The sequence below is a fragment of the Uloborus diversus genome, chromosome 3 (assembly GCF_026930045.1).
Source record: "Uloborus diversus isolate 005 chromosome 3, Udiv.v.3.1, whole genome shotgun sequence".
In the NCBI taxonomy this organism is placed as follows: Eukaryota; Metazoa; Arthropoda; class Arachnida; order Araneae; family Uloboridae; genus Uloborus; species Uloborus diversus.
This window is the reverse complement of record NC_072733.1, coordinates 169,179,732-169,196,057: the sequence shown is the minus strand read 5'-3', so window position 1 is coordinate 169,196,057 and position 16,326 is coordinate 169,179,732. Positions and strand designations below refer to the sequence as shown.

Genomic DNA, 16,326 nt, shown 5'->3' with positions numbered 1-16,326 from the left:
GGGTCGAAAATATCGGATATATACATATATATCAAAATATTCGGATATATATCAAAGTATCGGATACGTTCGAAAATATGATGATCTTTTCGCACCCTGATTAGGCGCCTCCACACTTCCAAATCCGACCCTGCCCAAAGTTTCCAGCTAGGCAGACCAGGGCTCTCGTCGGCCCTGCACGTTACCAAGAGAGAAAAGTCTCTCAGTTTCTGAAGTCCAATATCGTCATAAATTGTGACCTGCCCATCACTACCCTTGCAATAAAGAAAAACTCTATCATCGATAGGCAACCGAAACGAAATACTGATCCACTTTCCAAGTTAGGTGAAAACTAAGACCGATCTCGGGGGGGGGGGGGGGGGGGGGGAGCTGGTCCTCCCCTCTTTGCACGACCGGGCCCTGTTAAATGCAGTAAAAAACTATGTTTTCTTCTTCAAAATTTTAAAAGATTTGTACCAAGCAAGAGCGCCTATATAGGGGGGCAAGAGGGGGGGCTCAATCCCCCCTTGGAAATTAGAACTTCGTTGCTTTTAGTACTTTTTTCTTTGCAAAAATACAAAAATATTTCTTCTACAGCCATTACTGAATAAATATTTAAAAATGTCAAATTTTAATGACTCTAATCTGTCCTGAAATCTGCTTCCATGAGGAAAATATCCATGGTTAAAATTTCTGAGCACCCCCCCCCCTTACCATTTTGCATATGGGCCCCCATGGCACCAAGTTTTCTCTGTAAATCCATGGTAATTTTAAGTGGACCTTTGTCAAGAACAAAAGGTAAAATTCCTCATAAAGATTGAAAAAAATGTGACCCTTCAAAGACAATTTTCTTTGAAACTGTCCAAGTCTGATTTAACAAACTTTCCAGTCTTTTCTATTACTATTTAGCAATTTCTATTAATGCAGCATAAAGGAAACAAAGCTTCTAAAGATTCATATTTCAAAAAGAAAAAAAACATTAGATTGACAACTTTTATTAGTAGATTTAATAGCCAAAAAGAAGACATTTCTAAATTATGTTGCGATAAATTTACCGAAGTTTCCGCGGTTAAAAAGGCGAACCCTTGGTATGACAAAATCATTTCTGATCAAAACTTCAAATCGAAGCAAAAATGCTCTCATCTCATTTCTCTGCAGCGGTTTTGTTTGCTTTCCCGATTCGCGCTGTCAATGCCTGAAGGCACTTGAGGGGTGTGTTTCGAACAATGAAAGACATTCCTCACTGACTCCTCTGAAGAACAAAATCTCCCCTTCCGATTCCGGTTCAGAGGTCCCCTTTTCTGGATGTCGTGTAAATCCTGTCAGTTGTAAATCTAGTTTGCGGCTAAAACCTACAACGAGCATGATGCTTTCGTCACAACCAGGGTGCAACATTTTGCGCCATCTAGTGGGTAAAGGGAGTTTTTTTTCCTAAACAGGGACACTCTTAATATATATAATATAGAGAAACAAGACATGAAGTATATTCATAACCTCAGAAATTTCTTGATTTTTTCAGTAGTAAATAATAGTTTCTAAAAATTATTCCTATACAAGAAAAAAGTTTTAATTTTACCCGAAGGCATTGATGTTAAGATACTATGTGTTTTTAAAAAATAAAAATACCTTTCAAACAACTTTAATTTTTTTTATAGAAAAAAACCCCTTACAATTAACCATAAAAAATCTATTTCACTCATACTCAGCAATAGAAGTTTTTCCCACTACAACCTTTTAAGATAACTTTAAACCAAGGGGGTCAACTTTTCAGAGTTTTGTAGTTTTTAGAATATTTATCTATAAAAGGAACTGCATAAAGATTAGCGCTACACTTTGATGGTAAGATTGTATTGTCTGTTTCCTATTTCTTACTTTACAAAATAAAACACTACATAGATAAATGTATAACCCAATAATTCAGAAGCTATTGTTCGAAAGCTACACTTGAATGTTGGTTTGAAGTTGTTGAAATCTCATATCTTATGCTGTAATATTTTATGCTATATCTTATGTGTCAACCCTTTAAAGAAAAAAACCCGGGAGATTCTACTACAGGTGATTCACAAGCGACATATTTCACTTCAATATTATACTATGCTTTAAAATACCATGATTATTAAATTTAAAATGAAATAGGGATTTTTTTTTTTTTTGAAGATGTGAGATAATTGTAGCAGAAAGTAAAATACAAAATACTGTAAATGAAAATTCGAATAATTACAGTGCTTTCACTTAAAATTTAGTACACACATTCCTTAATCTCCACTAAAAAAGTAACTACAAAAATTTAATAACTAAAATCAAGTGTAAAAACATAAATAAATTAGTGAAAATAAGTAGATATAAGATAGTTTGTATGTTAAAATAACTACTTTTAAAATAATTAAAATATTTTCAAGATGCAAAGGGAATTAAATCTGCTGCAATTTCCCCAAAGCAAGTGCTTCATTGGATGTAGACATGTGGCAAGCTTCCAAAAATAATTTTCTTCTATATGATTTATAAATTGAAACAATTCTTAAAAGTTCTTGAACAAGTCAATTACACTGAACTAAGCGCTAATTAAAAACAAAAAATATTCATCCATAAAAGACAATTTTTTTTGGAAATAATAGAGCTTTTCAAACAAAAAAAGAAAAACAAATCACAGTTTTGCAGCACACAAATAAAAACGGGGGAAATGGAGTACTTAGCATGGCTCTTTTGGCATCTTATATATTATTTCTCTAGCCTGTTTACAAATAGAAACGTGATGACCAACAAATTAGTCTAGGCCCAGCCTAGCTGGGTCAAGTCAATTTATTAATCCTCAATGAAGATCAATGGCTCTTAAAGCTATCCACTCCCTTGCTCGTTACTGCCTCTCCTGGTAAGCTGTTCCAAGTGCACACAATCGTACTAAATTAGTAATTTTTCCTAATTTCTAGGTTAGCCTGAGATTTGAATAGCTTAAAACAATGACCCCTTGTCCTCTTTTCTGTTGGAAAATTTAACCCAATAGGGTAATGGCACTAGTAACTGACATGCTTAAGACATCGCTCTCAGGTTAACTTTTAACATATTTAGACTTTTTAAACTATTTTTCTTTCATGCAACTATATCTCATCTAGTGCTTGACTGCTTCTAGATCCTCTGAATTAGTTAATTCCATTTTTATTTGCTCAATTTTGAAAAAAGGTCTGGCCCCAGTAACAGACAACGAAACATCTGATGATACTTAGTAACACAATAAAAGGAAAGGATGAGTAATAGACAAAATTCCCTTTTTCTCTTCAAAATGTGCAGAAGTTCTTTATTTTCAGAACTAAAGCCTTGTTAAATTCAAATGAACATGAAAAACCGGCTGACCTCGTTTGGCTGTTCACAACCTTTCACCACTCGCTTGCAAATATCAACTGGCTCATAAAATTCACTCTGATAACACTAGATGGTTGCACCGTACTCATGGGCCATGGCAACATCAGTTTAACCCGTCTAAAATTCTTATTATTTAAATCCAAACTAATGATTTACTGGACCCTAGTCTGTTACTGGTGCCGTTACCCAACATCGTTCATTTTTAATAACTTAAAACAACTGAATCATGTCCTCTCTGACTCTCCTTTGCTTCATTCTATTCTTATTAAGCCTTTAAGTCTGGCATCACAATCTAAATCTGAAAGTCCCTTTACTAGTATAGTAGCTCTTCTTTGAACCCTTTCCAAAAAAAAAAAAAAAAAAATAGAATCCAATAAAGCTTTTCTGTCTCTATGTGAGATGTTTCTCATTCCTTAATCAAATTTCCTAATTTATCGCTTATTTTAAAGCTTATTGTGCCAGCTAATGATGAAAAATAGACCCATGGTCTAAAAATATTTCTTTTTCTTTTTGTTAAAAAAGGGATTTTTTTTTTATTAACCCATTCCCAACCCCGGTCGATATAGGATCGCCCGTGCAGTTTATGTTAAAACTGCCAGGGCCGATGCAGGCTCGTCGCAAAAAATGGTTCCTAACTGGCTTCGACCATCCTATATCGTTATGGCGTTTCTAGCAGTTTTTGCTTCGGCCGAATATATGTTGGCGATCCTTCCAGGGGCAGAACCCTGCTATTGTGCTTCTCTGTTGGGTTCTGGTACTTTTAGGAGAGTGGTACTCAAGCTCTTTTCCTTAACTTAAATTATAATTTTTTTGATTTGTGGCACCCTTTGATGAATTTTTTAGTGAAACGGTTTTGAATATTTTCAATTTCACAAACAAAAATTATGATGACCGCATTGACTACCAGTTGACTACGTAACAGTTGACCATGTAAAACATAAAATATTACAAGAGCAGAAATGAAATGATAACACCTTGAATTCTTTTGTTCAATTTACGCTTTACTCAAACAAAACGAAGCATTCCTTTTCTCTCTTTCTTTTTCAGATTTTATTTATTGTTTTAAAATAACTCTGATGTTTAAATTGCACCTTCTTTTATGATATTTTAAAAATTGAAATAAAATATTTGGTTTCTTTTCAATAATCAAATTGCCTTAATTAGTAAATAATCCTATGAAATTAACTAAAAAATTTATCAAAGTATGTTTAAAAAAAAGAAGAAAAATCCGACTAGATTTCAAGCAAGATTCCCTTTTTTTTCTTCTGAAGTGTGTATCACATGTTCTGTGTAGATATAACACAGACATATAACAGTAGTAAAGCTTGCTTAGAAATTCCTTTCTGATTTAAACTGTTTTGTTGTAAGAAAACGATGTGGAAGGGTTGACCACTAGACACCATGGCTTTCTGACCATTCTTTGAATGGAACTAACTTGCTCAGATGAAAACGAAAAGCGCTCCATAAGGAATCAACCTCTCAGGTCATCTCTGTTATTCCTCTCTCCGCTAGGGGCTTTTAGTTACCTGCACACAAATATCCTTTAAGGAAATAGGAGATTAGTTGCAAGTTTTAATCTTTAGTAATCATTTATCTTTAAAACTTCCCATGCTTGAACAACTGATATCTGGGCACTCAGTAAGGATTTAAAGTCATAGGAGTTACAACAAAAGAACCAACCAGCAAAGGGATGTTTCTGCATTTATCGGTCATTTTTAAGTGTCACAATGTATCAAAAGATACCGAAGAATACTTTTCACCCTCTTAGAAAATCATTCACACCTAAAGCGTTTTTGTCCATTCAATTCCCTTGCTCACAGGTTGAACCTCTCAGTCAGTTGTTTGAAGAATGCTTTGTTGAGGTCTTTTGAAAGATAGATCATATTACATTTAACAGTTTTGATTTATTAGGTTTACAGAAAAAAAGATGTACTAAGATAGAAGCAAATAGAAAAATAAATCAACAAAATAATTAGTGTTATAAAAATTATTGCTTTATGCCCTATCATCTGTTGTTTATTATTTTGATGGTTTTGCACTGTGTAAACTTAATGAATATTTCAGTACATATTAGCAAAATTGTATTTTATTGCACTATTTATTCCAGTGCATAAAAAATGATAAAGCAAAGCGATTTTCGAATATAAGCTCAACAACAAAAACATGGAAATCCCAATAGCAAAATGGGGAGAAAAGTGCTATTACAATGCAGCAAAAAGCAACCCCCTTCATTATCTGCGACAAGCGCATTAAGGTTTTTTGGGCTGATCATGGAATGGGTTAAACTACACATTACTTTAATAAATAACTTTCTAAAATGAAGACACTTTTGCTCATTAGAAAAAACACAATTGCAATGCACGGAAGAATACCCACTCAAAACACAAGTTTAAAATGTCCCCTTCCTGATAAACACCAAGTCAATCAGTCATAAGACACCGGGAAATAGTAAGAACAAACTAAGTAGATATATTCACTATGTTGACACATTTGCAAACTTTTCTGCACATCTAAAAAACTAAGCATCCAAGCACATTATAGCAACAAAGTCAATCCAAGATGACATCACTCCACAGTAGACGGGAGCACATATTTTAGGAAGACAGGAGACAGGACCAACCAAGTAGTCCAGGCTAGTGTCCATTGAAATGTCACGATATCTCTTTTTTGCATATATATACAAGATTTTTTGGTGATTTCTATAAGAATTTGACTTGCTGATTTTGAATCTGTTGAATGCAGGGTGTCTTAAAGTGCTTTTACATTTTTTCCAGCTAAGCCTGATTGTGGTGATTTCTTTGTTTTGAGTAGTGTGTTCAGTCGAGTAGCAATTCAGTTTATTTTATTTACTGCTTAATAGCTGTCAGAGGCATGGAGCTATTATCGAGGGGAGAAGGCATCGTACGGAGGGACAACCTGCCAAACGGCAACCCTACAGAGGCTTGTTTGTGCTTATGAGGCTGACTTGACAGGCACGTCTGCTGACTGTTATGATACTCTTTCGCAGATCTTCTGGAAGATTAAATTAATTCATCATTTAAATGGCAATTTGCTGTGTTGTAGGTTGTCACATATTTTTTTGATATTTTGTTCATATTTTGCTGGCTGGTTTTTTAAATTGTTTGATTCAAGATGCAAGTGGAAATTTAAGACAAACAGATATTTTATATAATGATGGGTTTTTTTCTGCATCAATTAATAACTTTGATATTCTTTTTTTTTTAAAATTAAAGTGTCATATTTTTGGGGTCTTATCTGCAGGTAAGATATTATTTATCTTAACAATTCTGACATCTGGTACTGATTAATTCAACTGAAAATTTGATGTGTGATCATTAAATTGAAATATTTTACAGCATTTAGCATTATCTGAAGCTTGCTGGTGTTAAAATCAGATCATAGTTAATACCTTTTTTGAACCTTTAATAGCAAATTCTATTGAAAATTCTGTCCTAAATGCACTGTAGCAACAATGTGTATTTATTTAATTTTGTCACTATTTTGCATTATAATGTTAATTCTTGAAGAGTACCCAAAAAAATTTTCTTTGCATCAAGTAGTTTTCATGTATTATTAATGCAGAAATCTACATTCTGAATGTTTTTGCCATCAAATCATGAATGTAATTTTGAATAATAGACTTAAAAGATCAAAGGCTCTCTGCGGGTGATAATTGCTGAAAAATTAGCAAAAAAAAAAAAAAAAAAACAAATTTAATCTTTAAATTTTTGTTACGCTTTTGACCAGTATAGTTTTTATCATTCACTATTGATGTATGTACATATTATAGTCTATTGTTCAAATGTATAAATATATTTTATTGATAATTATTTCTTGAAATGTATTTATTTTTGAATTAAAAAATTTTTTTAATGCATTTTTATTGCAAAGCAGAAAAAAAAAATTGTATTGAAACATTTTTTAAAATTTTGTATCCACGCAGGCCACGTTATGTCACAGTTTTCTGAGACTTGGGGTTGCAATGGGTGAAAACTCAATGCAAATTATACCAAAAAACAGCAACCCCCCCCCCCTCTTACATTGAATTCCATAACATTGCAAAAGTTGGGGGGGGGGGCATCCGCCCTAATTGACGGGCCTATATTCAAGATTCTTTTATCACAAAGAAACAATGTTATACTGACCATAATTTTCACACACCCCCACACATAAAAAGTTTAATGATATTTAGTTGATGCTGACACATTTTTTATTTTAGCTATAAAGTAAGCTATATACAAAGCATTATATGAAACTGTTGTTAAAAGATTTAAAAAATAAAACTAGTAAAAAGTCACAAAATCACAATTGAAAGTCGCAATTGATGGGGAGCTCTCAGATCAAGCAAATATGCTCTATGAAAATACTCAATTTTAATAATTAAATAGCCTCCAATGTTGGTCATTTTTAAATGTCTTTTGGATAGTATGGTAAAATGATTTTCCACATTAGTTGAAAGATTAAAAGAAATTTAGAAGAGATACAAGCTGGGAAAGTTTGACAAATTCTCGTAGAAAAGCATTGAGCACTCGATTTGCCTGTGCCGATGAGAAAGAGCGAGGCATGGCAGGAAAAGGCAACCCGGATTCATTTGATCTTCGCCGCTGCATCATCTCCCCTCGATACTAGCTCCATGTGTCGTAGGCTGCAGTGCTCTTTGTTATTTACTTTCAATGTTTTTTTTCCTTTTTTTCTTGTTCTAATCATTTAGTATAAATGAAAAAAATATTAGTCCAAATTGAAGTAACACTTTTCACCCAGTTAAGCTATCAACATCATGTACCTTATTTATCTATGATATGTGTTTTTTTTTTTTCTTTTTTTTTTCAGACAATGCCATAACTCCCTCAGTACTTGAATTTGAAAAAACATTATTTTGAAGATTTTTTCACCATTTTTTGCAAAAAACCAACAAAAAACTCAAATTGTAATGGTTTTTTCAAAAAAGTCAGTTTATTCTGTTTTTTATTAAGTATTTCTTAAATGAGGAGCACCCTGCAATTGTGGCTGTGTGGCTCAGGTGGCACATTGTGCTAGAAACAAACATTGTGAGTTAATCCCACTGTGAGTTAGACTGACTTTTTCCCCTTGGGTTGATTTTAATTCAAATTTTCAAAAATATATGATCTTAACTCACTGCAGGATTCTGAATCATAGTAATACTGTTGCAGTAAAATCAGATATGAAAATGTTTATATTAGTATGGTAATTCGCAATATCAAAAATAAAAATTTATAAAGGTTTTTTTTGTGCTTCCTTTATGCTTCATAAAACTACAAAAGTAAAGCATTGTTTGTTTTATTTTATTTTTCACCACCATCGTTGAAAAATAAACAAACAATTTGCACTGCACCATTTTTTCAAAAATTTAACATAAAAAATCAGCTTTTTGAATCACTGTTGTGAGGTGCAAATGTTTCACACAGGTCAGCTAGTATATACCAATTATTTTTTATATACCTATTCTAAGCAGGGAAAAAACTGGAAGGGGCCGGTGGCAGGATCTGGGAAAGGGTGTTAAAACAAATGTGTGGGCCAGGTCTTAAAGGATAGTGATCTTGCAACGTAGATTTGAATTTCATCAATAGCAATAACTTGAAGTATTTTTTATTGTTCAAAGGGATTTGGCAATATCAAAGATAAAAATACTTTTACCCATGTACATTTCCATGAACTCAGAGTAAAACTTTTAATCAAGTCGGTCAACACCATAGAAAGTCATTTGATTACAAATTTAAAGAAATCAAAAATTGTCCTTACAATATGTAGGAGTTTTTAAAGTAGTTCAAGTTAAAGGTAAAGCTAAATGCATTTCTTATCAGAAAATGAGAACGTACAGGGGACACTCCTGAGTAGTTCTTTCAAGGGCCTTTTGAACTAAACCAGTTTGGTGGGTGAACTGTATAATTGTGAAACTTTTTTTTCCCCGTGCATCAGTAAAGATGTTTGATCCTTCCAGTCTTCCTCATCTTTTTTCCCACTTGTAACTTGATTGTACCTTACCCAACTGTTTTGGGAGCACAAGGTACAAGCAAGATGTATGACCAAGGTACACAATTTTGTGAATTTCAAAATATTTTTCAAAAAACACCAAAACGTTGTTAACAAAACAGAAAATCCGATAGCATATAGTGAAAGGCACATTTCAAAGTATCGAAATAATCTAGCCGAGCATAAAAAAAAAAACCCTCACTAAAAAAACAGGTGATTGGGTGAGAAAAATCTACTTTCTAGCACTCGTTTCTTATATTACAACACAAAACTGAAATGACGACCGAAGGAACGACCAAAACACAAGAGCGGTGTTGGCACAATAAGCATATTAATTTCCCACGTTCACACGAATTTCCCTTTCCAAATAACAGAGATAGTATGGGGTGCCCAAGGTACATGACCTTCCCCTACTACAATAAAAAGAAATCAATCAGCAGACAAATATGTTTCTCCCTTGATAGTTTACATACAATTTTTGTTTAGAAATTATAATTTTAAGTTTTATTCTAGAATAAAACTTGATTGAAAAATAGGCAGCACTTTTTTTCCCTTTTTTTTCTGCACTAGAGAATTGGTAGCTATATTTCTGTTTTTCAAAAAAAAGCCAGGATGATTTATCACAAAGAATCTAAAAGATAACGTATCAGGACTTACATGCTGAGCTTCTTTTTCCCTCCACTGAGCCAATTCTTCAGAAGCTAGCTGTGCAGCAGACATTCTTACTAGATCTTCTGGAGGAATTTCTTCTAAAACTCTACGAAACAGGCCCTTTGGAGAAAATTTTTTGAAAAATGTAATAAATGTCTTTAAAGTTTTCTACAGCAATGCTTCTATCAGTTTATACTAATCACACAAAATCACCTTGGTAAAATACTCATAGATTAGTTTAAAATACAGAGCTGTCACTCACTCTGTTTGAATCAGATATTTTTAAGTAGATAAAATAGTGTCTTGCATCACTTAGAAAGCATATAAGATTTTTTTAAAGCAATTTTGACACAGAAAAAAAAATTGATCTTACTCTTTGAGCGAAATTTTCAGTATATTTATTATTATTATTTTTTTTAATGTGAAGAATATCTCTGGTGCCGCTTATATGCAAAATGCAATGTTCTAAAAATTTTTCAATTAATATGAATTTTACTTGTTTAATTGCTTACTTAAACATGAACATAATTTTAGATATGACACTTACAATAGTTACACCAATACTGCAGGTTTAAAAAAAAAAAAAAGTGATAAAAACCATGGGAAAAAACCAAAACAAGATAAGTTATAACAATTCAAATATTTTAAAGGAAAAAATCCCCTAAATCTCCTTCAATGCAACAAGTTTTTAACTTTTTGGATCGCATTCACCCATTGGATTGCATTCACTCATTTTTTTTTAAAAGCATTTCACCTAAATGGGTTTTACAGTTGTGGTAAGACACATAATAGATTATAATAATAGCAAAAAAATATTTCAACATGTCAGTAGCGCATGAAATTACGACAGCTGCAATATCGATAAAATATGATATTTTCTATATTTTGGCCTAATGTAACTGAAGGTGCATTAAACTTGCCACAGTCATTTATACATTTTTTAAAAGTGCTTATACTTGCCTTTCAAATGACACTACTTTTGCTATGACAACTGAAAAGTGAAAGCTGCTTTTAGATTTCAAAAACTGCTAAAAAAAATGTTGAAAATGCCACTTTTTGTGACCTGCATTGACCTTGGGGCAACTAATTGCCACAAAATTATCATCCTTATATAAAGCTTGACACTCCTATATTCCATATATGAAAGAAATTCGGAGGCAAACTGTTTCGGGAATGAGTTGTGGGTCATAAAAATTTCCATGTCTCAAAAATTCGCTTAATTCTTAATACCGCACATGAGCCATTAGGGTCATAAGGAACCCGTAGAAACTAAACAACTCAGTCAGGGACAGTTGATAATTTTTTTGAGGAAAATCTCAGACGACATGAATCACCTAATAATGATAGGCCTGAGTTTTTCAGAATCTTGCTCCTAATTGCTTATTGTTCTCGCTTGATCGTTTTAAGCATCAGTCCTTTGCGATTTGATTTTCTCCCTTGCCTCTCTCTGCAGCACCACCATTGATCGGTTCCCTGGTGCTGCTCCTCCAGCGAGCTGCTGGGCGGTTGCATTCATATCCTATACACACAAGCCAACACCACATAGGCCTACATACACACAAGCCCGCCCATACTCACACACCTGCATATGCATGCACCCACGTCTTCACAAACAAATTCATGATTGCAAAAAGCATAATTTGAATTCTAGATGTCAAACATTCAAATTTTCTTTTTTTTTTTCAAAAGAAAAATCATGCAAAGTCTAGATTCTTTTATAACTCACATGGTTCGGCAATAGTGTAACTCAATGCTGTTTATCATATATTCACCAATGAAAAGTGTGCATCTCTATAATATAAGAAGCCACAATCTGTATAGAATCTAGTAAAGAAAAACAGCTTCATGCTAATCTGTTCAGTGCCAGTAGTGTGAATGAGCTCACTACAACCATGGCAATGCACCATGGGTTTCCCCAAAAGTATCACTGATATGTGACATTCTTCATTTTGATGGCTATGAATTTCTGATGTGAAGGACAGTGATCATTTTTTTTTCGGGACTCATTCCATTTAAAGACACAACTCTGCAATTCACATTTTTTCAGAGAAGATGAAAATGTGCTACGGGTGTGATAAGACTGGTGTCATATATGCCTCAAATAGGCTTATATACCTCACTGATAATCAAAAACAAAGTATCATTTGTTTAAAGTGCAAATCATTGATTTATGAAATGCAAAGGAATGTTTCCTAGTGTTAGTTTTGTGGCACCGCATAATACTTGCCAGCAGGTGCAAAATCCTTTCCTAAATTTTGAAATAAATTGAGCGCTATAATTTTTAATTTAAGCTTTTAAGCTAATTAATGAGACTTATCCCAGAATCCTGTTGTGATCAATATAATTATTTTCTTAATCATGTTAGAGATATATCACGAAAACAAGAGGTATCACGTATTTGATTCTTTTACCCTACAGTCGATGCTCGTTATAACATCAAAACAGCATTTGTTGCTAAACCATAAATATGCAAGAAGTTTCAATAGTCTTAAGTCATAAATGAAAATACTGAAATAATTTTAATAAAGTTCTGCTTTGTTTTAGAAAATAATTCAGAATAATAAACAGTATCAGATTTTTCTTCAAAATTTATGTATAACAATACAATGCAAAAATTACCCATTTTAAACACACTCAATTATGTATCACAGAATTAAAATTAATGCCAGTAAGCCTTTTTTTTTTCAAATAAAATTGAAATTCATCAGCATTAAAACTAAAATGAGTTTATGTAAAACATTGATAAGAGCTGTTGTCCTGAATAGGGGTGAATGCTGGGCTCTCAGCAGGGCAGAAGACCTTTTATTGATTTTGAGAGAAAAATTTTAAGAAAATTTTTGAACCTATAAAAAAAAGACAACTGTTGGAGAATAGCTTATAATCAATATATACAGGGTGTCCACCCTGAAAGTGGACCAATAGCTAATTCCTAAACCGTTAAAGATACGCGTATAGTTCTATTTTGAAAAAACCTTTAAATTGCGCAAGGACTCGAAATTCATGAAGAGTTTGTCAAAAATTCAAATTTTGAAAAAGTTACAAAATTTGACTTTTTATACAGTCCCCCAGTCCTAGCAATGATATTTAGTAAAACATTCCGGACACTGACATTTACAACTAAAAAACATCGCACTTCTATGACCAAAATTGACTGAGTTACGAAGTTTTGAAAAATCAAGATTTTCGGAGATTTTATGAAGTCAGCGAGTGAGCTCTTAAGGGCATGTATGCGAATTGAGAAAGTGTGTTAATAGGTTTAAATTTATTTTGGTTCTTGTCATCAGGGGGCAATATTAACGGTTGAAAGGATTAAGCAAGTGCTATTTATAAGCTCAAAGTCTTTATTTTTAAAAGGCACGTGGGGGGGGAGGTATTAAGTGGTTTGTCGGTTTGTTTTAAATCATTTGCGGCTTTATTTTATTCATATTTTTTTCATGGCTTAACTCAAGCAGGCTTTACATAAAAAAAAAAAGAAAGAAAAAGACTTCTGTGTGTAAAATTATGTTTTTCAGAAAAAAAAAAAAACTCCTAATATAGATAAACTTAAACAGCATACAAATTTCTTCAGACAAGTTTCAAGGTTATTAGTTCTCATCATTTAAGATTGATCATAAATAAAAAATACATGACGGTATACACTATAAATAATCTTTATGATAAGTGTACTGGTGGATATCGGCCATAAAATCTATCTTTATTACTGCATCCAAATCACAACTTCTTTTTTACGGATACATGTCATATTACCTATTTTAGAAAATTAAGTCAAAATTTTATGACGGGTGCCGATTTCTTAGCCATTTCTATTTTATTCCATTTGGAGAAACATGAAACCCAACGAATAGGCTTTCGCAATTCGTGAATGCGAAAAACAGAATTTAAATTCAAGATAATTTAAATCAAATTGTGTTAATCATCTTGAATTCAAATTATGTTCCTCGCAACCATGAATTGAGATAGGACCCTACTTGTTCAGTTTCTTGTTTCTACAAATGGAATGGAAATGAGAAAAAAATTCGTGCCCATCAATTAATTTATGAAACACGGTAAGCAGTTTTTCAATGAAGAATAATGAAAATAAGACTAGCGAGAATATTTAAGTTTAAGAGCACCTTAAGTCTAGCCTTGTTTCAAAAAAAGAATTTATGCTGTAACGAAAGATTCAAGCTACCCTTATATCATGTGCACAGCTTTTTTTTTCTTGGCCGGAAACTTCCGTTACAACCATTAAATGAAATGTGTAAAAAGAAAAAAAAAAACATTTTTTTGCATTACAAAATTATCATCTGCCCTCTGAAATACCATAAAAGAAGTTCTAAATAATTCAAACTTTTATGGTTGGTAAGGTTCACTGGTTTAATTTATAGTGGACTGTATTTTTAAAAAGGTAAATTGATCAAACATAAGTAGAACACTTTTATTATGTAACTAAACATAATGTATAAACAAATCTCGGTGCACCTGCACCTGAGTCTTCAGGTAACGACTGCCGAAGCGGAATGTGCGAGCCTTTTAAGAACTGCGATGGCGCCACATGTGCATTACTTCTAGAGTTGAGATGTAACAATGGTTTTCCCTTTCTTTTAAATAAAACTTTTTTTTTGCTTCAGCAGAACACAGTAACTTTAAATGCAGCAATAACCTTTTGCACAAATTTGAGTTTCAACACCTTTTTTAAAATCAAATTCTCATATAGAAATTAGATATTATTGAAACAAAATGACAAACAAAGATTTTTAAAAAAACCTTTTAATCATAAATATATCTTTGAACTTATAAATAGGCCTTGAAAAGTCTTTTCAATAATTGATAATGCTTACTAATAAAAAAAATAATAATTTATAATGACATGAATCAAAATTAATTTAAACCTATTAACACACTTTGTCAATTCGCATACGTGCCCTTAAGAGCTCACACGATGACGTTATAATAACTTCAAAAATAGTGATTTTTCAAAACTTCATAACTCCACCAATTTTGGTCATAGAAGAGTGATTTTTTAGCTGTAAATTTTAGTGTGTCGGGAATGTTTTACTAAATATCATTGCTAGGACTGGGGGACTGTATAAAAAGTTAAATTTTGCAACTTTTTCAAATTTTGAATTTTTGATAAAAATTTCATGAATTTTGAGTTTTTGAGAAATTTAAAGATTTTTTCAAAATGGAACTATAAGCTTATCTTTAACGGTTTAGGAATTAGCTATTGGTCCACTTTAAGGGTGGACACTCTGCATAAAAAAAGTATGATGAACCTATCATCTTAAATTATAAAGGCATTGGATGGCCGGGCGATGCATTTCAATATACAAATAGAAGAGTCTTTATTCAAAATTTGCGATATGACTACTTATGATTAATATAGAGGAAATATTTAGGGGGGTATTTCCCCTCAAAGCAAGAGCCCCTAAAAAGGAAAAATACCCCTCAAAATGCCCCCCCCCCACCCTTTTGGGGCTTCCCTGATTAATATTAATGTTTTATGGTACTTTCTTTAACACTAAGTAAAGAAAGTACCTTTGTTTTATGGTACTTTCTTTAACAATGGATTTTATATTTAATCCTTGAATATTGAAATTAAATGCAATTTATTGTTTCTTGCCCATAAAACTTTTTCTAAAGAACAAATATGGTGAAGTAAAGGTTTGGGACCTAAGTTAGATCACTCCTATCCATTAAACAAAAAAACCATAGAAATTGTTTCACTAAGTGAAATGCTGAATTTACAAACAACAAAGCGCAAGTATGAAATTTGAAGAGTTACCATGATTTGTCCAAAATTCCTCATAACCGGGAGGCGTATAGGGGTAAGTGGTATACCTCGGAAATCTGTGTACCTTAGACCAAGGCTGATTATAGCTCTGCTTATTAAAATATTTGAAAAGCAACATGTGTAGTTAAAAGTATTTGCCACTAGACATCTCAGTGCATACCTTTCTGTTTTGTTGAAAGCTCATCTGATTAAAGTATTATTAAAAAAAGAAATATACCATTCAAAAGTAAGTTTTTAAAGATACTTTTATGAATTTTTTACTAAAAATTCATGTTCTCCAGTTTGTTGGAATAGTTGGACGAGCATTCCCACTGTACTTCACATTATCAAATATAATGAATGGCTTTAAGGTCACTGGCTTACATACACTGAATGAAAATATTTCTCAAAATTTTGATTTCCTCCTATCAAATGTCACTGATCTCTTAATGCAAAAGTAACAAGAAAATAACACACAAATTGATTTTACTGGTGTGTCAACATCTGAAGCTGGTATTTCTTTGCCAAGCCTTGTCACTCCTGAAGAAATAATGCTATATCCAAAGGCACTACCGAGAAAACAATTTCATAGGGGG

At 32.6% G+C, this 16,326-nt stretch overlaps 1 protein-coding gene across 1 annotated transcript in view; it reads right to left on the bottom strand.

Annotated features, from left to right (window-relative positions):
* The window catches only part of LOC129219046 (uncharacterized), a 175,585-nt gene that overhangs the window by 56,711 nt on the left and 102,548 nt on the right, over positions 1-16,326 (bottom strand). The window contains exon 11 of the mRNA XM_054853366.1: positions 9,985-10,098. Within this exon, the coding sequence (XP_054709341.1) occupies positions 9,985-10,098 (114 nt within the window). The remainder of the gene's footprint in view (positions 1-9,984; positions 10,099-16,326) is intronic.